This window comes from Corythoichthys intestinalis, chromosome 9, assembly GCF_030265065.1.
Source record: "Corythoichthys intestinalis isolate RoL2023-P3 chromosome 9, ASM3026506v1, whole genome shotgun sequence".
In the NCBI taxonomy this organism is placed as follows: domain Eukaryota; kingdom Metazoa; phylum Chordata; class Actinopteri; order Syngnathiformes; family Syngnathidae; genus Corythoichthys; species Corythoichthys intestinalis.
The window spans coordinates 55,540,543-55,564,295 of record NC_080403.1 but is presented as its reverse complement, the minus strand read 5'-3'; the positions used below and the strand labels follow the sequence as shown (position 1 = coordinate 55,564,295).

General features: G+C 41.4%; 1 protein-coding gene across 4 annotated transcripts in view; it reads right to left on the bottom strand.

The window, feature by feature from the left end:
- Positions 1-21,148, bottom strand: part of fer1l4 (fer-1 like family member 4) — a 66,161-nt gene extending 45,013 nt beyond the window's left edge. For 2 of the 4 annotated variants that reach the window (XM_057847046.1, XM_057847048.1), the window contains exons 1-23: positions 21,011-21,148; positions 17,529-17,584; positions 14,326-14,414; positions 14,150-14,249; positions 8,555-8,649; positions 8,334-8,378; positions 8,073-8,252; positions 7,947-8,007; positions 7,718-7,849; positions 4,896-4,958; positions 4,753-4,837; positions 4,527-4,692; positions 4,222-4,402; positions 3,967-4,153; positions 3,822-3,901; positions 3,602-3,721; positions 3,470-3,521; positions 3,255-3,349; positions 3,032-3,140; positions 2,743-2,980; positions 420-552; positions 246-346; positions 79-166 (exon numbers count right to left, since the gene is read on the bottom strand). In XM_057847046.1, the coding sequence (XP_057703029.1) occupies positions 79-166; positions 246-346; positions 420-552; positions 2,743-2,980; positions 3,032-3,140; positions 3,255-3,349; positions 3,470-3,521; positions 3,602-3,721; positions 3,822-3,901; positions 3,967-4,153; positions 4,222-4,402; positions 4,527-4,692; positions 4,753-4,837; positions 4,896-4,958; positions 7,718-7,849; positions 7,947-8,007; positions 8,073-8,252; positions 8,334-8,378; positions 8,555-8,649; positions 14,150-14,249; positions 14,326-14,414; positions 17,529-17,584; positions 21,011-21,089 (2,535 nt within the window). In that variant the 5' untranslated portion in view covers positions 21,090-21,148. The remainder of the gene's footprint in view (positions 1-78; positions 167-245; positions 347-419; positions 553-2,742; positions 2,981-3,031; positions 3,141-3,254; positions 3,350-3,469; positions 3,522-3,601; positions 3,722-3,821; positions 3,902-3,966; positions 4,154-4,221; positions 4,403-4,526; positions 4,693-4,752; positions 4,838-4,895; positions 4,959-7,717; positions 7,850-7,946; positions 8,008-8,072; positions 8,253-8,333; positions 8,379-8,554; positions 8,650-14,149; positions 14,250-14,325; positions 14,415-17,528; positions 17,585-21,010) is intronic. The other 2 variants (XM_057847047.1, XM_057847049.1) reach the window with 1 other exon arrangement.
- Positions 21,149-23,753: the final 2,605 nt, after the last annotated feature.

Sequence of the window (23,753 nt, the reverse complement as noted above, 5' to 3'; positions counted from 1 at the left end):
TTTCATTTGAGGTATGACTCAATATACTTTGCATTGGATGGATTTTCAACCCTGTTCTAAAAAAAATTAGCGCCTCACCAAGTTCTTTTTGATAAAGTCTTTCCTGCGTGCGTCCAGGTTGTTGGGACGAAACTGGGCACGCCTGTCGGCAAACAGTCGGAATTGTCTGAAATGAAAAAAACAGAGGCGGTGTTTTTATGGAAATCAGTCACTAGTCGTAAAAGGCGATTAAGGCTGTTGCTAACTTGCAGGAAGTGATCAACTCCAGTAGCACTTGAATCAGACGCTCCCTCACGTTGCTGCGAGGCCTCCGCCCCAGTCGCTCCACCTCGTCCAGACCGATTTCCTGAAGGCGTCCCGTAAAAGTTCCGTACGTTACTGTAACAATCCAAGCTAGCTCGCTAGCTGTGTGATCTCACCAGCCTGTCCGCCATCTTGCTGAGCCAGTTAGCTTGGTACAGACGAAAGCTATGGTCTTGAAATTGACTCCAGATGAACAAACAAGGCTTGTGTTTCTCCAGTGGAGCTTGCAAGGGGATGCACTGGAACGACCTGACACGAGGGGTGAGATACAGGTGATACTTTGCAATTATTCATATTTTTTAATTGGAAAAACAAACACACATGTTTTCTCGTCATTTCCAAACACAATAACATTTCATATTTCAATTAGTATCATTTTTTTGGGTCAAATTTACTTAAATTACTCAAAATATTTTTGGGGAGAAATCAGGTAAGATGCCATTTTTGCCCCCCAAAAATGTAATACACCACCATGATTTCACCAAAACATTCCCATTTATTTTCAATGGATTCTACTCATTTCCAATTTGAAAAAAAAAAATGATGACCTGAAATCAATAGGTATTAAGTGACCTGTCATTGTCTCAAACGCAACAGGAAGTGACCAATAAACATTCAGTGACCTGAAAATGCCATAGAATCAACAGGAAATGATCGAAAATGTAGCGGGAATGCCCCCAAATGACCAGAAAGTGACACAAAATCGATAGGGAGTGACCTGGAAATGCCCCAAAATCAACAGAAAGTGACCCAAAATCAACAGGAAGTGACTTCGGAATGCCCAAAATCAACAGGAAATTACCCAAAAACAGGGAATGACCTGGAAATGCCATATAAACAACTGGAAATAATTGGAAATGTAACAGGAATGCCCCAAATCAACAGAAAGTGACCCCAGATCAATAGGAAGCCAACTGGAAATGTCCCAAAATAAACAGGAAGTGGCCCATAAATGCCCTAAAATTAACATCCGTCCGTCCGTCCGTCCGTCCGTCCGTCCATCCGTCCATCCATCCATCCATCCATTCCTCCATCTATCGCTTAGTCTGGGGTCGGGTCATGGAAGCAGCAGCTTTAGCAGGGAAGCCCAGGCTTCCCTCTTCCCAGCCCCTTCAACCAGCTCCTCCGGTGGTATTCCAATGTGTTCCCAAGCCAGCCAAGAGACATAGTTTCATCAGCGTGTCCTAGGTCGTCCCCGGAGCCTACCGCCGGTGGGACATGCCCGGAACACCTCTCCAGTGAGGCGTCCAGGAGGCATCCGACCCAGATGCCCGACCCACCTGAATTAGCTCCTCTAAACGCAGAGGAGTTGCGGCTCGACACCGAGTCGCTCCCGGATGACCGAGCTTCTCACCCTATCTCTAAGGGAGAGCCCAGACACCCTGCGGAGGAAACTTATTTTGGCCGCTTGTATCCGTGATCTTGTCCTTTCATAGGTGAGGATAGGAATGTAGATCGACTGATAAATTGGGAGCTTCGCCTTTCGGCTTAGCTCCACATCACTGCAGACGCTGCACCGATCCGCCTGTCGATCTCCCGCTCCCTCCCACCCTCACTCGTGAACAAGACCGCAAGACACTTGTACTCCTTCACTTGGGGCAGGATCTCATTCCCGACCCGGAGAGGGCACAACACCCTTTTCGACTGAGGACCATAGTCCTGGATTTGGAGGTGCTGATCTTCATCCCGACCACTTCACACTCGGCTGTGAGCTGCTCCAGTGAGAGCTCTAGGTCTAGGCTTGATGAAGCCAACAGCACCACATCATCTGCAAAAAGCAAAGATGCAATGCCGAGACCACCAAACCGGACCCCCTCAACACCTCGGCTGGGCCTTGAAATTCTGTCCATGAAAATTATGAACAGATTCGGCGACAAAGGGCACCCTTGGCAGAGTCCAACCCTCACTGGGAACGAATTCGATTTACTGCCGACAATGCGGACCAAACTCTGACACCGGTCGTACGGGGACTTAAAAGCCCTTACCAAGGGGCTAGGTACCCAGTACTCCCAGAGCTCCCCCCACAGGACTCCCCGAGGCACACGGTTGAACGCCTTCTCCAAATCTACAAAACACATATAGACTGGTTGGGCGAACTCCCATGCACCCTCGAGGACCCTGCCAAGGGTGTGGAGCTGGTCCACTGAAAATGATCAAAAAATGTACCAAGAATGCCAAAAAACATCAGAAAGTGAACCAAAATCAACAGGAAGTGACCCAAGAACCAAAGAATGCCCCAAAATTAACAAGAAAATGACCTGTAATTAACCAATTGCCTGTTATTAACAAAGATAGACATCCACCGTAATTCATTTGAACTGGGAGGACTGGTTGGGAATGCTCATCTTTCACTGCCGTTGACAATGTTAGATGCCCAATCCATGTCTAGCACCGTCAATGGCAGCCAATGTGTTAAAAAGGAAGTGAATGAGTCCTCACCTGTCATACTCAGTAGGTTGAGGTCTCATAGGCTGGGACAAAGATCTAATTTCAGGTTCCGGACTCGGGCCCGCCTCATTGTCCAGCTCCTCCTCTGACTCCAGAAGCACTTGAGCCTCCTCGCTGAGATCCTCTCGGCTTTGTCTCAAGTCTTCCCGGCTTTGTCGAAGCTCCTCCTGGCTTTGGTTCTTCTTAGAAGTCCTGGCTTTCACCGCCTTGCCTCGATTTCCTGCCAGGACTTACAATTAGGAGTGATGCTTTCCTGCCACAACACAGGTGTTCTTTTTACCTATTGAGAGTTCGAAGGTCATGGGCTTGCCAGCGACAGAAGGATCCATCATAGTGGCTTCAAACAAAGATGCAAAGAGGAGAAAGTCTTCTATTTCTCCCAAGAAGCCCTACACAAAAACAAGAATCTGTAACTTCTGTGGTGTATCTCAGAGCGCTGTTCTTGGTCCCCTTTGACATGCATGCTTTTTGCGTTTGTTTGCAGTGAAAAGTATTTGAGACACCTCAGGCAAGGGGTGAATCTCCTCCACGTCCACAGTCACAGCCTCTGGCACCTCCACTCCTGCCTCACCAGACTCATCGCCAGATTGGCTGGAAGCTACGTTCGACAAATGTTACAGTTTTTGAAGAATTAGACAGTTGAGATTATTTTGATTCAGACCAATCGTAGACCAGATAAGTGATGTTTACTCCCTATTGTATCAATACACCTTCTTACTTTCCTTCTCCTTTTTCTTTCTAAGTCCCAACCGGCTTAGCGTTCCTTTCAACTTCAACAGAAACACAAAAGAACAAGTCACATCAGACTTAGCAGTCCAGGAGAAACTCATGACTTGACGGATTCTGTTACCTTCGATAGAGGGGACGAGCTGGAGTCCGCAGCGGAAGGTGAGGAGTAAATCTCCACAGAGAGCGCCAAAAGGACTCGACCACGGTAGAAGATTCCTTCTCCGATTCCCTGGTTCAAAGCCTGCAAGAGACAGCATTCGTTTCGGTCTACAACATTCGTTTCGGTCTGGTTCCGATTGGTGGAGTCTGTTCTTGGGGATCCTGGTACATCAAGTAGGCACCTGGTGTACGTCTCCGAGAGTCGAGTTCTGAGGAGAACCGTATAGATTGACCCAGCATGGTCCAAAGGTAGGGTTGAAACCTGTGGACAACCAATTTTGAAGAAATCTCAAGGAGTCCAAGGGTAGCGATCGAACCTGGTTATACCATTCCTAGTGGGATCAGAAATCTGCCGCAGGTCAAGAAAATGCGTAGCCAGAGCGATGTCCCCCATCCTGCTATTATCAAGGACCTGGATTCGGATTCTCTGGGCCAGAGGTGGGAATTGTTCGATGAAGGAGATCTCCTCGTTCCAAACCGGACAGCTGGTGGCGTTAGCGACGGATGTCTCACCCTAAGAGGGACCGATCTGCATTGAATTCAAGGTTCTAGACCTGATTAGGGTGTCTGCTGCAAGTGTACCTTTTGTCCAGCGAAGGTGACTTGGACATAAGGATCAATGAAGATTGTTCGCTCTGAGACTTTGGAAATTTTGGCCATCAACCCCGCGTCCATGGTGGGTAGACCCTCTGCCTTGTATACTCGCACCCGAAATCGAGCCCACGGACGTTCAGAGGGCATGCCGCGAGGTAACATCAGATTTCTGTCATGAACACATAGATCTGAATTCAGGGACACAATTTTGAAAAAAAAAATTCTTGGCGTATTTTGTCTTTGAGGACCCCTGAAAGAAAAGTTTTCAAACATAATGCGTTTCATAAACTGACCTTTCAATGTCCTCGTTGGTGTTGGCCGTAGAAGGTGGTAGGCTGGGGGCATTGAGAGCCTCACCCTTCATCAGCACACCAATGGTGGCCTTTACGTATCCTTTGGCCCCAGATCGGGTGTCGGCCGGGTCGGTGAGCGGCGCCCACTTTTGGTAGAAGCGGTGCTCTGCAAGAATTTCCACAGTCACCCGGGATTGTGAAGGCTGCTGCAGTTGTTTAATGATACCTGGCTGGCGGAAAACGGTGGCGATGTCCATCTTGAAGGTTCCAATGTGGGTCATCAGAAAGGCCAGAGTGCGGCGGTGGTACACCTACAAAGGTGGAAGGCTGTTGCCATGAAAACAGACGTGCATAGAAGGCGCAACTGACCTTGATCTCGATAACTTTGTCAAAGAGGCTTTCTGGAGTCTCGTGGAACTCAAACTGGAAGTTCTGGAACAGGAAATCAACATAGGTAGATGGATTGTCCGGTGGGGGTTTGTTGCATCTTCAAAATCTTTAGTTCTTACCCCACCTCCTTCTCTTACTCCTACTTTTACTAATCCTAGTCATACTCTTACCCCTACCCCACTCCACTCCTTCTCCCAACCCACCCTGACCCTTCTCTACAACACTCTGCTCAACTCTACTCTTCTCTGCTCTTCCACTACCCAACCCAACCTCACCGTACCTCTATCCTAGAGCTGGGCGGTAAACCGAAAATTTACCGTCACCGAAATTCTTCACGATGACCGACATAATTTTGACCATGTCGGTAAATTCGGTAAATTAATAAAACAAGAAAATAGTCTTTTCATCCCACTTTGACCCTGTGTTGTTCGCCTATGTTCATTCCCCTTTAAGAAAGCAGTGAATGCACTTACGTAGGAAGTCACGTGATCATCAGGAAGCCAATCAAACAGAAGCCCGGTAAGCTAACGCTAGCAGCTAATGCTACAAGCAAAACGTGATGGAGTGTGGTTTAAGGGAGGTTCGCCAAACTTTCACCCGACCTTTAATAGACTCTTGGTGACATCCAGACGGGCCTTCACCCGCTGTCCTCCCTTGTTCTCACGATTTCCGGAGAGGGTGCTTTCAGTGCTTTCTACTGGTAGCCAGGCCACAGGCTAACGCTAGCAGCTAACGCTAGCGGCCGCTAGCAGCTAACGCTACAAATGAACGTGATGGAGTCGGATAGCGGCTCTAACCTTGTCGAAACGGCTGAATTTAATGAGTGGATTGGGCACGGACTGCATCTAGCAATTACTATGTCGCGTTATTTTGTATCTGACTGTGTGATTTCTCTGATAGCTTTTGTGATGGTAAAGCATTCAGCACAAAGCACAATCCAACGGTGAAACTTCTAATATGACCGAGAAATGGCCCCAGCTATTTTTCTGTATGTGCTTAATTCTGTGTCATTATTGCTATCATAAAATCTTAAGTGTTTCATTTGCAGAAGATCAATATAGCTTTAATGTGTGTCTGTCTGTCTGTTTGGGGGTTCATGTATGCATGTATTTATTAAAAAATGCACTGGGGAAAAAAAAAACCCTGACCCTACACACTTGTATTGAATAATTATGTCACAGCAGCTATTAACAATAAATTGTCTTTTTGAAGTGTACTGTTCAAGCTGCAAGTCATTTGTGTTACAATGACATGTTTGCACAGGCATATTGATTTTGACAATGTACATTGTTCAAGCCATACACGCTGTTATAAATGCTCATACTTGAATTCTTATTGTTTACAATACATTTTTATAAACCTAATGTCTAGACTGCATGTATAATTGTTAAATATATCAAATTGAATGCTGGTAACTAAATCAACAAGAAACTTAATCTGTATTTCATGCATTGATTAAGATTTTCAAATTATATAACAGTCCGCTTGGGCGACTTTATCGTCATTTATCGTTATCGAGGTAAATCTGCTCCATTTATCGTGATACGTGTTTAAGGCCATATCGCCCACCCCTACTCTATCCCCACTCAAATTCCTACTCTGACCCTATAATACCTTGCCCTGCAATACTCCTACACTACACCTACCCTATCCTACCCCCAGTCCACTTCAACTCCGACCCTACGTTAGAGTCAGAGTATGTAGTCCTGATACGACTACCAATAGAAGTACCCAAAGTCTCCACCCTACCTATCTTATAGCCTATATACTCTACTCTACTCTACTCTACTCTACTCTACTCTACTCTACTCTACTCTACTCTACTCTACTCTACTCTACTCTAACCTACCGTACCTCTACCCTCACTCCAATGCCTACGCCGACCCTACCATACCCTACCGTACCTCTACTGTCACTCCAATTGCTACACCGACCCTACCATACCCCATCCTATATCCTACCCGACACTACCCTATCCAATATCTTACCCTACTCTACCCTACCTTACCCTACCCTACCCTACTCTATTCTAATTACTCTAGCCTAACCTACCATACCTCGACCCCCACTCCAATGCCAACGCCGACCCTACCATACCCTATCCTTTATCCTATCCTACCCTCACTCCAATGCCAACGCCGACCCTACCATACTCTATCCTATAATCTACCCTACTCTACACTAATCCTATATCTTAGCCTACCCTGCCCTGCCCTCGACTCGACTCGACTCTCCCCTACCCTACACTATCCTATATCTTCCCCTACTCTACTCTACTCTACTCTACTCTACTCTACTCTACTCTACTCTACTCTAGCATAACCTCCCGTACCTCTACCCCCACTCCAATGCCTACGCCGACCCTACCATACCCTACACTACTCTTACCCCATCCTACCTCCACTCCACTTCAACTCTGACCCTACATTATTGTCAAAGTAGATAGTACTGGTAATACTACCAATAGAAGTACCCAAACTGTCTACTCTACTCTACTCTACTCTACTCTACTCTACTCTACTCTACTCTACTCTACTCTACTCTACTCTACTCTACTCTACTCTACTCTACCCCCACTCCAATGCCTACGCCGACTCTACTCTGCTCTGCTCTGCTCTTCTCTGCTCTGCTCTACCCTACCCTACCCTACCCTACCCTAACCTAACCTAACCTAACCTAACCTAACCTACCCTACCCTACCTTAAATCTAGCCCCAACCCGACGCTAATCTACTCTACTCTCTGAGTTCAGTTGCCACTACTTTGACTGTTGCTATCTGTTGTGTGGTTGCCCTCTCGTACTTCATTGTAAAAGGGACAGCTGGTTGATTTCTGCGTGGCCGTGTGTTTCTTATGCTCCCCCACTCGGATGAACACGGCCGGGTTGATGTTGACCCCTGCCAGTTGCTGAGCTTCCAGGATGTTGACATTGACCTGGAATCACCCATTTAGATATGTTCAGCATTGCGGCCTACACTCTGACATTCGCAGACCCAGTCAAGTATTAGCACTAGCCCATTGGCAAGGTCACCTGGAAACTTTGAGGTCTCGGCATGGCTGCAACGATGTGCCTGGACAGAGGCCTGCAACGACTACACACACATACACACAAAATGTAATAGTCATTGAGATGGACTCCGGTGTCCTGTGAGCAGACCTCATTAAAGGAGTGAAGACGATGTCGGACATGTCCAAGTCCATGTGGTCGTCTGAGTCGTCGTCAGAGTCATCGTCGGACTCATCCTCGTCATGGCCCCCTTGGTCCCGGATGAGGTTGCGTCCCAGCTGTCGAGCCTCCCTCTCCAGTTCCCTCTCGTAACGGCTCAACAACTGAGGGCTTGTGTGAGATGTGGGTGCTTTTTATCCAACGGACGGTGCAACTAGCGTTCTCGTGACCGCAACATCGAAACATTCTCACCTCTCATCATCTTCGAAGGCTTCGTTAGGGGAACCCAACTCCGATCTGAAGAACACATTTTGAACAGAAAATAGTCCAAATAATCAAACCGGTACATGGAGACAACAAGATTAACTTTACTAGCTAATTGATTGTTTGTGCTGGCTTCATTTCTACTTAGCAACAAGTGACATCACAACTGTTCAACCACAGCAGTTTTAAGCTTTTTGTTGCCTTCTTACTGGTCTTCATCCTCCACTCTGACAAAGTCTTGTCCTTCCCAACCTCCAGCGGCGCCTTCCAGTGGAAGGTAGCGCACGTCCAACTCCACATAGATCTACACAAAATAGACAACAATATTAACTAAGATTAAGTCATTTTAAAACACAATTTCTTTGTGTGTTTTAAAAACTGTGCTCCCTCTGGGGACTCCCTTATTCTGCTGGGGGACTTCAACGCTCACGTGGGTAATGACAGTGAGACATGGAGGGGTGTGATTGGGAGAAACGCCCCCCTCCGATCAGAAACCGAGCGGTGTTTCTGTTACTGGACTTCTGTGTGTGATTGTCCATCACGAACACCATGTTCAAACATAGGGGTGTCCGTATGAGCACTTGGCACCAGGACACCCTAGGCCGCAGTTTGATGATCTACTTTGTTGTCGTGTCATCGGGAACATCTGGCAGAATCCCCTGTCAGAAAGAGCTTCAACACCCACCTTCGGCACAACTTCTCCCTTGTTCCGGGGGAGTTGGGGGACATTGAGTCTGAGTGGGTCATGTTCCACGCCTCCATTGCCGAGGCGGCCGATCGGAGCTGTGGCTGTAAGGTGGTTGGTGCCTGTCGTGGCGGCAATACCCAAACCCGCTGGTGGACTCCAGTGGTAAGAGATGCTGTCAAGCTGAAGAAGGAAGCCTATCGGGCCTTTTGGCTTGTGGGACTCTGGAGGCAGTTGACAAGTATCGGCTGGCCATGCAGAATGCAGCTTCGGCGGTCGCTGAGGCAAAAACCCGGACGTGGGAGGAGTTTGGTGAGGCCATGGGAAACGACTTCCGGATGGCTTCAACGAAATTCTGGCTTCTTCTTCCTGCCTTCAATGGGGGCGGACATGTTTCACCACTGCTCCTGCTCTTCTGCTACCTGCTATCTTTGTCAGTCTAGTCTGTCAGCTTTTTTTGTACTTTTCCTCTGTGGACCAGCTGCTGTTGACTCTCAACTTGAAATATGGATTTGATTAGTTGGTCCCTCAGCACTGTTGACAAGACACGACGCCCCAGGAGAGCCGTCCTGCCTGAAGGGGACCTTTGAGGCGGGCTACGTGAGGGACTCATGAGACCACTGGAAGCTCGCCCTTCTCACAGTCCTATCTGTGGAAGACGTTGAGGATATTTGGCTGATTGGCATGTTGGCCGTGGAGTTTCTCCTGTTTGGCTTGGGAGGTGTCCTACTGTACTGGAAAGTTTCCAAGACGGCAGCTTTCAAGGAAATTGGCAGATTGACCACTGATCAAACGGTGCTATTCAAGGCTTCAGAAGACTGGATGGAAGCTCGGATCGGGACTCTATTCCGTGCTTGTACAGTCCGGCCCGGGGATGGGTGGAGGAAAGTGGATAACATTGGGCACCAGCTGACGATGCTGTCGCGTCAGACCGCTAATGTTGGTAAGGACTTGGGGGATCTCTGATCCGGACTACGCCTTGATGATTTATTCAAGGCTTCGGAGGACAGATTGGAAGCCCGAATTGGAAACTTAATACGAGCTTGCATGGTTCAGTCTGAGGAGGGTTGGAGACGCGTGGAAACCATCAGGCTCCAACTGGCGGAACTGTCAAGACTGACCGCGAATGTTGGGAGAGACTTGCGGGAGTTGCCCTTCGCCCTGATGAGCGCTAATGTCTGAGGACAACGGCATTTTTTTGGACATACTTAATTCCGATTCGGCTTAATTTTGGTTTAAAATCTCCCTACCTGACCCCCCTTGACCTCCTCAATTCCACGGACTCGCCTTCCTTTGAGGAAGCAGAGCTGTGGACTCTGAGGTGGGCGCTCTTAACTCTGGGGTCGAAGTCACTAAGGTGATTGGAAAGCTCCTCTGTAGCAGGGCCCCGGGGGATGGAACATGCCCGCCCAGAGTTCTATTTGCTTTACTTTCTATTGATTTGGCGTCATTTTGGCGTCACTTCCTGTTGATTCGGGGGCATATTCAGGTCACTTCCTGGTAATTTTGGAGGATTTTGTGGTCACTTCCTGTTTATATGACGTCACTTGGTGTTGATGTGGGAGCATTTTGGGGTCACTTCCTGTTGATATTAGGTCACTTGGAGTATTTTGGGGTCAGTTCCTGTTGATATCAGGTCACTTTGTTTTTGTTTGGTGGCATTTTGACATCATTTGCTGTTGATATCAGGACACTTCCTGTTGATTCGGGGGCATATTCAGGTCACTTCCTGGTAATTTTGGAGGATTTTGTGGTCACTTCCTATTTATATGAGGTCACTTGGTGTTGATTTGGGAGCATTTTGGGGTCACTTCCTGTTGATATTAGGTCACTTGGAGTATTTTGGGGTCACTTCCTGTTGATATAAGGGCACTTTCTGTTGATGTGGGAGCATTTTGGGGTCACTTCCTGTTAGTATCGTGTCACTTTCTATTTGTTTGGTGAAATTTTGACACCACTTCCTGTTGAGATCAGGTCACTTCCTATTGATTTTGGGGAATTTTCGGGTCACTTCCTGTTGATTTGGGAGCATTTGGGGTCACTTCCTATTGATAACAGGTCACTTCCTATTGAATTTGGGGCATTTTAGGGTCACTTCCTGATGTGGAAGCATTTTGGGGTAACTTGCTGTTGATATCGTATCACTTCCTATTTATTTTGAGGAATTTTAGGGTCTCTTCCTGTTGATTTGGGAACATTTTGGGGTCACTTCCTATTGATATCAGGTCACTTCCTGTTGAATTTGGGGAATTTTGGGGTCACTTCCTGTTGATATAAGGACACTTTCTGTTGATGTGGGAGAATTTTAGGGTCACTTCCTGTTAGTATCGTGTCACTTTCTATTTGTTTGGTGAAATTTTGACATCACTTCCTGTTGATATCACTTCCTGTTGATTGGGAGCATTTTGGGGTCACTTCCTGTTGATATCAGGTCACTTTCTATTGATTTGGGGAATTTTAGGGTCACTTCCTGTTGATGTGGGAGCATTTTGGGGTCACTTCCCATTGGTATCAGGTCACTTCCTATTGATATCAGGCCACTTTCTATTTATTTTGGGGACTTTTTGGGTCACTTCCTGATGTGGGAGGATTTTGGGGTCGCTTCGTGTTGATATTATGGGGCTTTTTAGGGTCACTTCCTGATGATATTAGGTCGCTTGCAGTTGATTTTGGAACGTTTGGGTCACTTCCTGTTGATTTGGGAGCATTTGGGGTAACTTCCTGTTGACATCGCATCACTTCCTATTTATTTGGGGGAATTTTAGGGTCTCCTCCTGTTGATTTGGGAGCATTTTGGGGTCACTTCCTATTGATATCAGGTCACTTCCTGTTGAATTTGGGGAATTTTGGGGTCACTTCCTGATGTGGGAGCATTTTGGGGTCACTTCCTGTTGATATTAGGTCACTTCCTATTGATTTTGGGGAATGTTAGGGTCACTTCCTGGTGATTTGGGAGCATTTGGGGGTCACTTCCTATTGATATCAGGCCACTTTCTATTTATTTTGGTGAATTTTTGGTCACCTCCTGATGTGGGAGCATTTTGGGGTTGCTTTGGGTTGATATGATGGGGCTTTTTGGGGTCACTTCGTGATGTTATTAGGTCGCTTGCAGTTGATTTTGGAACGTTTGGGTCACTTCCTGTTGATTTGGGAGCATTTGGGGTAACTTCCTGTTGATATCGCATCACTTCCTATTTATTTTGGGGAATTTTAGGGTCTCTTCCTGTTGATTTGGGAGCATTTTGGGGTCACTTCCTATTGATATCAGGTCACTTCCTGTTGAATTTGGGGAATTTTGGGGTCACTTCCTGATGTGGGAGCATTTTGGGATCACTTCCTGTTGATATAAGGGCACTTCCTGTTGACGTGGGCGCATTTTGGGGTCACTTCCTATTGATATCAGGCCACTTCCTATTGATTTTGGGGAATTTTAGAGTCTCTTCCTGTTGATTTGAGAGTATTTGGGGGTCACTTCCTATTGATATCAGGTCACTTCCTGTTGAATTAAGGGCATTTTGGGGTCACTTCCTGACGTGGGAGCATTGTGGGGTTACCTCCTGATGATATCAGGTCACTTCCTGTTGATTTTGGGGAATTTTAGAGTCTCTTCCTGTTGATTTGAGAGTATTTGGGGGTCACTTCCTATTGATATCAGGTCACTTCCTGTTGAATTAAGGGCATTTTGGGGTCACTTCCTGACGTGGGAGCATTGTGGGGTTACCTCCTGATGATATCAGGTCACTTCCTGTTGATTTTGGGGAATTTTAGAGTCGCTTCCTGTTGATTTGGAAGCATTTTAGGGTCACTTCCTACTGATATCAGGTCACTTCCTGTTGAATTTGGGGCATTTTGGGGTCACTTCCTGACATGGGAACATTTTGGGGTCACTTCCTGTTGGTATCAGGTCACTTCCTATTGATTTTGGATAATTTTAGGGTCACTTCCTGTTGGTTTGGGAGCATTTTGGGGTCATTTCCTGTTGATATCAGCTCACTTCCTACTGAATTTGGGGCATTTTGGGGTCACTTCCTGATGTGGGAGCATTTTGAGGTCACTTCCTGTTGATATAAGAGAACTTCCTGTTGATGTGGGAGCATTTTGGGGTCACTTCCTGTTGATATCGCATCACTTCCTATTTATTTTGGGGAATTTTAGGGTCTCTTCCTGTTGATTTGGGAGCATTTTGGGGTCACTTCCTATTGATATCAGGTCACTTCCTGTTGAATTTGGGGAATTTTGGGGTCACTTCCTGATGTGGGAGCATTTTGGGGTTACTTCCTGTTGGTATCAGGTCACTTCCTATTAATTTTGGAGAATTTTAGGGTCACTTCCTATTGATTTGGGAGCATTTTGGGGTCACTTCCTGTTGATATAGAGGAACTTCCTCTTGATGTGGGAGCATTTTGGGGTCACTTCCTGTTGATATCGCATCACTTCCTATTTATTTTGGGGAATTTTAGGGTCTCTTCCTGTTGATTTGGGTGCATTTTGGGGTCATTTCCTATTGATATCAGGCCAGTTTCTATTTATTTGGGGGCATCTTTGGGTCACTTCATGATGTGGGAGCATTTTGGGGTAACTTGCTGTTGATATCGTATCACTTCCTATTTATTTTGAGGAATTTTAGGGTCACTTCCTGTTGATTTGGGAGCATTTGGGGGTCACTTCCTATTGATATCAGGCCAGTTTCTATTTATTTGGGGGCGATTTATTTGGGGGCATCTTTGGGTCACTTCCTGATGTGGGAGCATTTTGGGGTCGCTTCGTGTTGATATTATGGGGCTTTTTGGGGTCACATCCTGATGATATTAGGTCACTATCTATTTGGTGGCATTTTGACGTCACTTGTTGTTGATTTGAGAGCATTTTGGTGTCACTTCGTGTTAAATTTCCTCCATTTTTACAAATAAAATCATTCAAAAAATGTCAAAATTGTCATTTATATATTTATATATTCTTATATTTTATTCGTAGAGTACGCTTTGTTTCGTAAAAGAATTGCAATCCATTTGAACTGGGAACATTCATTCGCCCCAGGTGAGACGCCTAAGGGCGTCCATGGCTGCCAATGAGATCAGTGAGCGCCCTATAAAGGGTTAACACAAAGCGGCACACTCACATCCGTGAGGAGATGTTTGCCATCGGTGAGCGGTTCCCGTAGCACCAGCCTCCCCGAGGTAACGATGTGCTCGAGGCCCACCACCAGCTTGCCAAGTAGTCTACAAACACACGTGCGCACCTCAGATTTTGCCACGCGTGACATCCGCCGTACGTGTGCGTGCGCGTGTGAGTCACCTGTTGGAGAAGACTTTACTAAAGTTGTAAACTCGGATCGTCAGCACTTCATGTCGGATGACTTTACCGTAGTGAGGCCAGCGGAAAGACTGCACACAAACACGAAACGGTTCATGCTATGAAAATGAAATTATACACATTTTATGGACAGTGGCATCAATTTTGGAGTTCATTCCAAGATTTTCCAATCTGGATACAAAATTTACATGTTGGACAGTGTGGTGGATACCTTGCCATCAGCATTCAGTGTTAGTATTGTTTGAGGGCAAGGGCATAAGCTGATTTTAAGGGGGGGCCAGGCCGACCGAAAAGTGTCATTGCATGTAATTGGCTTTGCTACATACAGTGGGGCAAATAAGTATTTAATCAACCACCAATTGTGCAAGTTCTCCTACCTGAAAAGATTAGAGAGGCCTGTAATTGTCAACATGGGTAAACCTCAACCATGAGAGACAGAAGGTGGAAAAAAAACAGAAAATCACATTGTTTGATTTTTAAAGAATTAATTTCCAAATTAGAGTGGAAAATAAGTATTTGGTCAATACCAAAAGTTCATCTCACTACTTTGTTATGTACCCTTTGTTGGCAATAACAGAGGCCAAACGTTTTCTGTAACTTCACAGGCTTTTCACACACTGTTGCTGGTATTTTGGCCCATTCCTCCATGCAGATCTCCTCTAGAGCAGTGATGTTTTGGGGCTGTCATTGGCCAACACGGACTTTCAACTCCCACCACAGATTTTCTCTGGGGTTGAGATCTGAAGACTGGCTAGGCCACTCCAGGACCTTGAAATGCTTCTTACGAAGCCACTCCTTTGTTGCCCTGGCTGTGTGTTTGGGATCATTGTCATGCTGAAAGACCCAGCTACGTCTCAACTTCAATGTCCTTGCTGATGGAAGGAGAGTTTCACTCAAAATCTCTCGACACATGGCCCCATTCATTCTTTCCTTTACACAGATCAGTCGTCCTGGTCCATTTGCAGAAAAACAGCCCCAAAGCATGATGTTTCCACCCCCCATGCTTCACACTGGGTACGGTGTTCTTCGAATGCAATTCAGTATTCTTTCTCCTCCAAACACGAGAACCTGTGTTTCTACCAAAAAGTTCTATTTTGGTTTCATCTGACCGTAATACATTCTCCCAGTCCTCTTCTGGATCAACCAAATGCTCTCTAGCGGACCGCAGATGGGCCTGGACGTGTACTGGCTTCAGCAGGGGGACACGTCTGGCCGTGCAGGAGTTGAGTCCCTGGCGACGCATTGTGTTACTGATAGTAGCCTTTGTTACTGTGGTCCCGGCTCTCTGTAGGTCATTCACTAGGTCGCCCCGTGTGGTTCTGGGATTTTTGCTCACTGTTCTTGTTGTCATTTTACCACCACGGGGTGAGATCTTGCATGGAGCCCCAGATCGAGAGAGATTATCAGTGGTCTTGTATGTCTTCCATTTTCTAATAAGTGCTCCCACAGTTGATTTCTTTACACCAAGCGTTTTACCTATTGCAGATTCAGTCTTCCCAGCCTGGTGCAGGTCTAGAATTTTGTCTCTGGTGTCCTTCGACAGCTCTTTAGTCTTGGCCATAGTGGAGTTTGGAGTGTGATTGACTGAGGTTGTGGACAGGTGTCATTTATACTGATAATGAGTTAAAACAGGTGCCATTAATACAGGTAATGAGTCAAACCTCATTAGAAGAAGTTAGACCTCTTTGACAGCCAGAAATCTTGCTTGTTTGTAGGTGACCAAATACTTATTTTCCACCATGATTTGCAAATAAATTCTTTAAAAATCGAAAAATGTGATCCCCCCCCCCCACATTCTGTCTCTCATGGTTGAGGTTTACCCATGTTGACAATTACAGGCCTCTCTAATCTTTTCAAGTAGGAGAACTTGCACAATTGGTGGTCGACTAAATACTTATTTGCCCCACTGTATATACAAGTTGTAAAGTAATAAAACTGCAACAAAAATGAACGAAATGAACAAAAAAATATATTTTTATAATGGGTCAAAATTAGACTTTGAACAGATCATGTGACTAGCAACTTAGACAGTCATTTGCTTTGCATAATTGCATATAATTAAAAATAAATAAATAAATATAAATTGAGGTGGGTAATTTTATTTTTCAAGTGATTTTTTTCTTTGTTTGATATATATATACATTTTTTTCCCCCTTTTTTAATTGAAGCCACTTTTTTGGGGGATCAAATGATTTAGACACAAATGTCCTACCCATAGTATGGCCCAAACACAAAAAGGATTTCTTCAACCAAAGAAAACTTTTTCGATACAAAATTAAGTGTTCAAATGCAAATTTTTCAATCTCAAATATTTTTTGGCATTCAAAAATTTTTCCATGATTGAAATTTTTCTTTTTTGGATTGAAGTGATTTTCTTTTTGACAATATAGTTTTTCAAGCAACTTATTTTTTGATTTAATAATAAAGACAAAAATGTCCTAGCCAAAATGTGGCCCGAAATCAAATTAAAATTACTTCAATCAAAAAGGTGCTTCAATCAAAAAACAAAAAGAAAAATAGCTTTCACATGCATTTTTTTTTAGTTTTTTGAATTTATTTTTGCATTCAAAAACTTTTTTCTTTTATTGAAGTGACATTTTTTTGGTTGAAAATATATATTTTGATTGAAGCAACTTTTTTTTTTTAATTGAAGCAACTTTTTTGATTGAATCATAAAGACACAAATCTACCTCCATATGACTCCGCCCAGGGGATGCAATTTTTGACTGGGGTAACTACAATGGCACGACACCGGCGGGCGTACCATATTTAATGGATGTCGATCTTGGCGAAAAGTATTGCCTAAGCACCCTGATTTAGAATTCCTCTCAAGAATGATAGGAAACAAAAAACATTCATTGCCAACTTATTATTATAAATATTCTTGTAAGTTAATTTTATTGCTGATACTGCGTTATGGGGTCATCAACATGTTGTGCCCCCTGCCCCAAAAGTCAAACTCCGCCTGTGAGCAAGGGCCACCACTTAGCATCTAGTATGTGTGCACTCCAGTGATGACAATGATGAGTTTGACACCACAGAAGGTCAAATTTGAAGCACGTGTGTGTTAAAGGAGTGGCCGTGCGTTTGTGTGTTTGTGCTGCAAGGGTGGAACGTCCATACCGTTAAAATGGTTCCAGTCACTAAGAAGCCAAGAAATAAAGAGAAAGCACGATGGGACTCACCTCGTTAAAGTAGGCTATGCCCTCGCTGTGCACCACTTTGGTCTTCTGGGTGAAACCTGAAGAAAGCATGCCACAAAACAGGTTACTGTGGCAACAGCTTGGCGGGAAAATGGAGTCGTATTTTGGGGAGGGAAAGAAGTTTGTTTCATTAAAAAAAATAAAAATAAAAGATAAATAATAAATAATAAAAATTATCATTATAAAAAAATTAAAAAGAATGGAATAAAATTCTAATAATAAATAAATATATAAAAAATAAAAAAATAAAAAATAATTTAAAAAAATCACTGTTCACCACCATTACATGAAAAACAAAATTTTCCCAAAAAATAAATTCATGAGTCAATGGGGAAACTGTTTTTTAAAAAAAAAAATGCTCTGACCAAAAAAAGATTATGAATTAATTTTTATTTTTTGGGAGAAAAGTTAAAGTATCACTAATTTACAAGTTAAGAATGTAAAGAAATCTTATTGAAAAAGAAAAGTTATTTTTGTTGAAAATCCGTCATAAAGAAAAAAAAATAATTTAAGAAAATTCAACTTATTTTAGGCGAGGTTTGGAATGAAATTGTTATGGTAAAAAAAAAAAATTGAAAAATAAAATAAATAATAAATAATGAAAATTATATTAATAGAAAACTTAAAAAGAAAATCATAAAATTCTAATAATAAAAATATATAAAATAAAATTAAATTAAGTAAAAAATAAAAATAAAAAAAACATCACCGTTCACCACCATTACATGAAAAACAAATTTTCCCCCCAAAATAAATTCACGAGTCACTGTTTAAAAAAAAAAAAAGCTCTGATCAAAAAAAGATTATTAATTTATTTTTATTTTTTGGGAGAAATGTTAAAATATCGCTAATTTACAAGTTAAAAAAGTAAAGAAATCTTATTGAAAAAGAAAAGTTATTTTTGTTGAAAATCCGTCATAAAGAAAAAAATAATTTAAGAAAGTTCAACTTTTTTTAGGCGGGGTTTTGGAATGAAATTGTTATCTTTATAATAAAAATTGAAAAATAAAATAAGTAATAAATAATAAAAATTATAATAATAGAAAAATTAAAAAGAAAATAATGACATTCTAATAATAAAAAATATAAAATTAAATACAATTAAATAAAATACAATTTTAAAAAATCACCGTTCACCACCATTACAAAAAAAACAAATTTTTCCCAAAAATAAATTCATGAGTCACTGTTTGAAAACAAAAAAATGCTCTGACCAAAAAAAGATTATGAATTCATTTTTATTTTTTGGGAGAAAAGTTAAAGTATCACTAATTTACAAGTTAAAAATGTAAAGAAATCTTATTGAAAAAGAAAAGTTATTTTTGTTGAAAATCCATCATAAAGAAAAAAAATAATTTAAGAAAATTCAACTTTTTTTAGGCGGGGTTTTGGAATGCAATTGTTATCGTTAAAAAAAATTGAAAAATAAAATAAGTAAGAAATAATAAAAATTACAATAATAGAAAAATTAAAAAGAAAATAATAAAATTCTAATAATAAAAAATATAAAATTAAATACAATTAACTAAAATAAAAAAAAAATCATGAGTCACTGTTTAAAAAAAAAAAAAAATGCTCTGACCAGAAAAAGATTATGAATTCATTTTTATTTTTTGGGAGAAAAGTTAAAGTATCACTAATTTACAAGTTAAAAATGTAAAGAAATCTTATTGAAAAAGAAAAGTTATTTTTGTTGAAAATCAGTCATAATGAAAAAAAAAAAATTTAAGAAAATTCAACTTTTTTTAGGCGGGGTTTTGGAATGCAATTGTTATCGTTAAAAAAAATTGAAAAATAAAATAAGTAAGAAATAATAAAAATTACAATAATAGAAAAATTAAAAAGAAAATAATAAAATTCTAATAATAAAAAATATAAAATTAAATACAATTAAATAAAATAAAAAAAATTCATGAGTCACTGTTTTAAAAAAAAAAAAATGCTCTGACCAGAAAAAGATTATGAATTCATTTTTATTTTTTGGGAGAAAAGTTAAAGTATTACTAATTTACAAGTTAAAAATGTAAAGAAATCTTATTGAAAAAGAAAAGTTATTTTTGTTGAAAATCAGTCATAAAGAAAAAAAATAATTTAAGAAAATTCAACTTTTTTTAGGCGGGATTTTGGAATGAAATTATTATCTTTAAAAAAATTGAAAAAATAAATAAGAAGAATTATAATGATAAAAAAAATAAAACGAAAAAGCAAATCACCATTCACCGCCATTTACATGAAAAAAATAATAAATTTATGAGTCAATGGGGAAACTTTAAAAGAAAAAAATGCTATGACCAAAAAATGATTATGAATTCATTTTTATGTTTGGGAGAAAAGGTAAAGAATTGCTAATTTACAAATGAAAAAAGTAAAGAAATCTTATGGAAAAAGAAAAGTTATTTTTGTTAAAAATCCGTCATAAAAAAACGGAAAAAAATTTAAGAAAATTAAAATTTTTTAGGTGGACTTTTGGAATAAAATTATTATCTTTAATATATATATATATATATATATATATATATATATATATATATAATACAAATTATAGTAATAAAATACCTTACCTTACATGAAAAAAAATGAGAAGTTCATATTTTTTGGTCTTTCAGCAAAAAACATTTTTTGGGAGGGGGACAGAGAAGTTAAGGTATCGCAAATTTACAAGTTAATAAAGTAAAACAAATCTAATGGAAAAAGCAATGTTATTTTTGTCAAAAATCCGGAACAAAAAAAAAAAATTAAGAAAATTAAGATTAAAATTAAATTGCTATTTTGGTCAAAAACTTATACGTTAAATATTTGTATTGATCCTGAAAATATAGGTGATTATATCTGCAATTGGTGATTTTTGTACATCTCGTGTAAAATCTGAGACTGTTATAGTCATTTTAAGTTGTATTATACTTATATAGAAAATAATGAATCGGGATTTTATAAGGGAACGACTTTGAATTTTTGGATGCCGCTGCGCATGGAGACTCATACATGGCTAAGGTAGGTGCCTCTTTTGGTTTTAGGTCTGTAGCAGCTTTGGTTTTGTAAATATTTGAATTTGAAGTTTTAGAAAATAGGCCCCCTACGAATCGTCCCCGTTTCCCATGCCATCGCCATCTAGCCGTGGGGAGGATTGCATTATAATACACAGGCGTTTTTTTTTTAATACAAAAACTCCAACACACAGTGTTGAAATAGATTGCTGTCTTTGTAGTAGCCTAGTAGTAGTACGTACATCTGGACCAAAATGGTCATTTTTGATGAACTAAAAAAAAAAGATGTTCCGCGCCCCCTGCTGTGAGTGATTTTCAGCGCCCCTGAACGGAGCTAAAAAAAACAACAACGTATTTTTAACCTTTAAAACACCCATTGACAGCGATTGACGTCCAATCCATTTGAACTGGGAGGGCAAAAGAATTGGACGTCTATCACTGTCAGTGGGCAAAACATTCCAAAAGAGTAAATCTACTCACCTCTGAATGAGAGCGTGACTAGGCGTGGGGATTGTCCCGGCAGGTTAGAGACCTTCCTCACGATGATGCTGACGGACATGACCGACGGGGAGCAGCCAGTTAGATCATCCCCAGAATCCTACATGCCGACACGTTTTGCCGCTCCGGTGCTCCCGTTCCTGTCCGAGATGGTATTTAATCGTCAACTCGCTCGACTCGTTTCGTCCTTTGACTACGCACACATTCGGGCGGGAAAAACAAACACCCGGTGTTGATGTCTGATGCTGAAACTACGTACCAGCAGACGCAGAATTACCCGTTTTTCTCCCCTATCTTACTTATTGGTAGAAAAAAATATGATTCTTAGGTCATGTGTACCCACAGTTTAGTCATGTGTTAGTACAGATGACTAAAATGTGGGTAAAAACTAGCAATTTGTACCCATCTGTGGTTCAAGATTAATAATCTGTTGATTTATCTACCCAACCAATATATCCCAAATTAGTAATCTATATCCACAGTTTAGTCATGAATACAGTTCCGAAATCTGCATCAGGTTTAGAAATTCTTACCCACAGTTTAATAATCTGTGAGTACAGATTAGTATATTCTGTGTGCAGATTACTAAATTGTATTTGAATCTGTACCCACAGTTTAGTCAGATGTGGATTTAGTTGGCTAAAATGTGGGTGAAAACTACCAATCTGTAGCCATTTGTGGTTCACAATTAATCAACTGTTGGTACAGATTAATAATCTGTTGAGTAATCTACTCATCCAATATATCTCAATTTAGTAATCTATACTCACAATTTAGGCATACGACATGAACACAGTTTACATATCTGGATCACGTTTAGAACAATCTGTACCCACAAATTTGTAATCTCTGGGTGCAGATTACTAAATTGTATTTGTAATCTACTGTAAAATATGCTTGATTGTATGATCATTATACTAGTTTGCTCTCCCACAGCTATTATGCGCGCTCTCCCAAGCTATTATGAAGAATACAGTTTTTGTTATGTTACAATATGGATCCAAACACAGACTTTGAAATTAGAAGTATTTATTACAAAAACGAGAACAAAGGGAGCACGCCAAAGTAACGCCAGTAAGAAAATACAACAGAGAGTACGCTAAGTAACGCGGGTAAGAAAATACAACTGAGAGAGCACGCTAGAAAACGCGGGTCAGAAAATACAACTGAGAGAGCACGCTTGAAAACGCGAGTAAGAAAATACAACTGAGAGAGCACGCCAAAATGGCGTGAATATAACAGTACAAAATTTCAATTACAAAGTCCCAATAAAACACAAAAGTAAATGAGATCAAACCAGAACACGATCGAAGAATGTCGGGAAGCACCAAGGGTGACGATGAGCACAGAGCGGTAAGCAAAGCAGGTAACAAGCAAATGCAATAGTCCGACACTCGCAGACGGTGACAGGAGTCCTTAAATAATGAGCGCTCCAAATGTGCCACAGGTGTGCAGCACAGCCCCGCCCATCCAGCTGCATAATGTGCTGGAAAGGAAAGAAAAGAACTGAGAAGGCACATAAACATGACAGTTTTAGCCCATTATCATGTGCTTACATTTTTATTACCGGCAATTGCTCACATTCTGCTGATAAATAGATACACACACATATGTTGATTCATCACACAACGTCTCAGTACTTTTCCACCAAGCTACTTCGAGTGCAAATGTGTGTTCAAAACAAAGTTATCTTGCTCGCTCAAGAGTGTGACTGTTAATTTAATCAATGAGTGTGACTGTTAATTTAATCAATGACTAGAATAAGGAACTTGCCCGATCGAAACTGCCACGTTGGACAACAGTGTTGTAACTACATTCTGCCCAGCAACAAGCCCTCAATAAAAGTCAGCAGTGCGGGGAGCTCTGAGAGAGACTTCGATGAGACGCTCTTAGTCACGTTGCCCGATCTCAGACCTCTGCCCAAACTGCAGCTTGGTAAAAGTCTACTCTCTGACTCCTGCCTCCTTGTGTCCTGCCTTTGTCACCTCGCTCTGGGTCAACAGCTAAATTGAAGAAGGTGTTTTAGACCCAACATCTACCCACAGTTTAGTAGTATGTGGATGTAGTTGACTAATCTGTGGGTAAGAACTACCCATCAGTAGCCATCTATGGTTCAAGATTAATATACTGTAGGTACAGATTAACAATCTGTTGTGTAATCTACTCATCCAAAATATCTCAATTTAGTAATCTATACCAACAGTTTTGTCATCTGTAGCCACAGTTTACTAATCTTTGGGTGAAGGTTAGTATATTCTGTGTGCAGATTACTAAATTGTATTTGTATTCTACCCACAAGTTAGTAATATATGGATATAGTTGACCAATCTGTGGGTAAAAACTACCCATCAGTAGCCATTTGTGGTTCAAGATTAATCAACTGTAGGTACAGATTAACAATCTGTTGTGTAATCTACTCATTCAAAATATCCCAATTTAGTAATAAATACCCCCAATTTAGTAATCTATACCAACAGTTTAGTCATTTGTACCCACAGTTTACTTGTCTGTGGGTACAGATTAGTATATTCTGTGTGCATATTACTAAATTGGATTTGTAATCTGTACCCACAGTTTAGTAATTTGTGGATATAGCTGACTCATCTGTGGGAAAGCCTACCAATCTGTAGCCATTTTTGGTTTGAGAATAATAAACTGTAGGTACAGATTAATAATCTGTTGAGGAATCTACTCTTCCAATATATCCCATTTTAGTAATTTATAT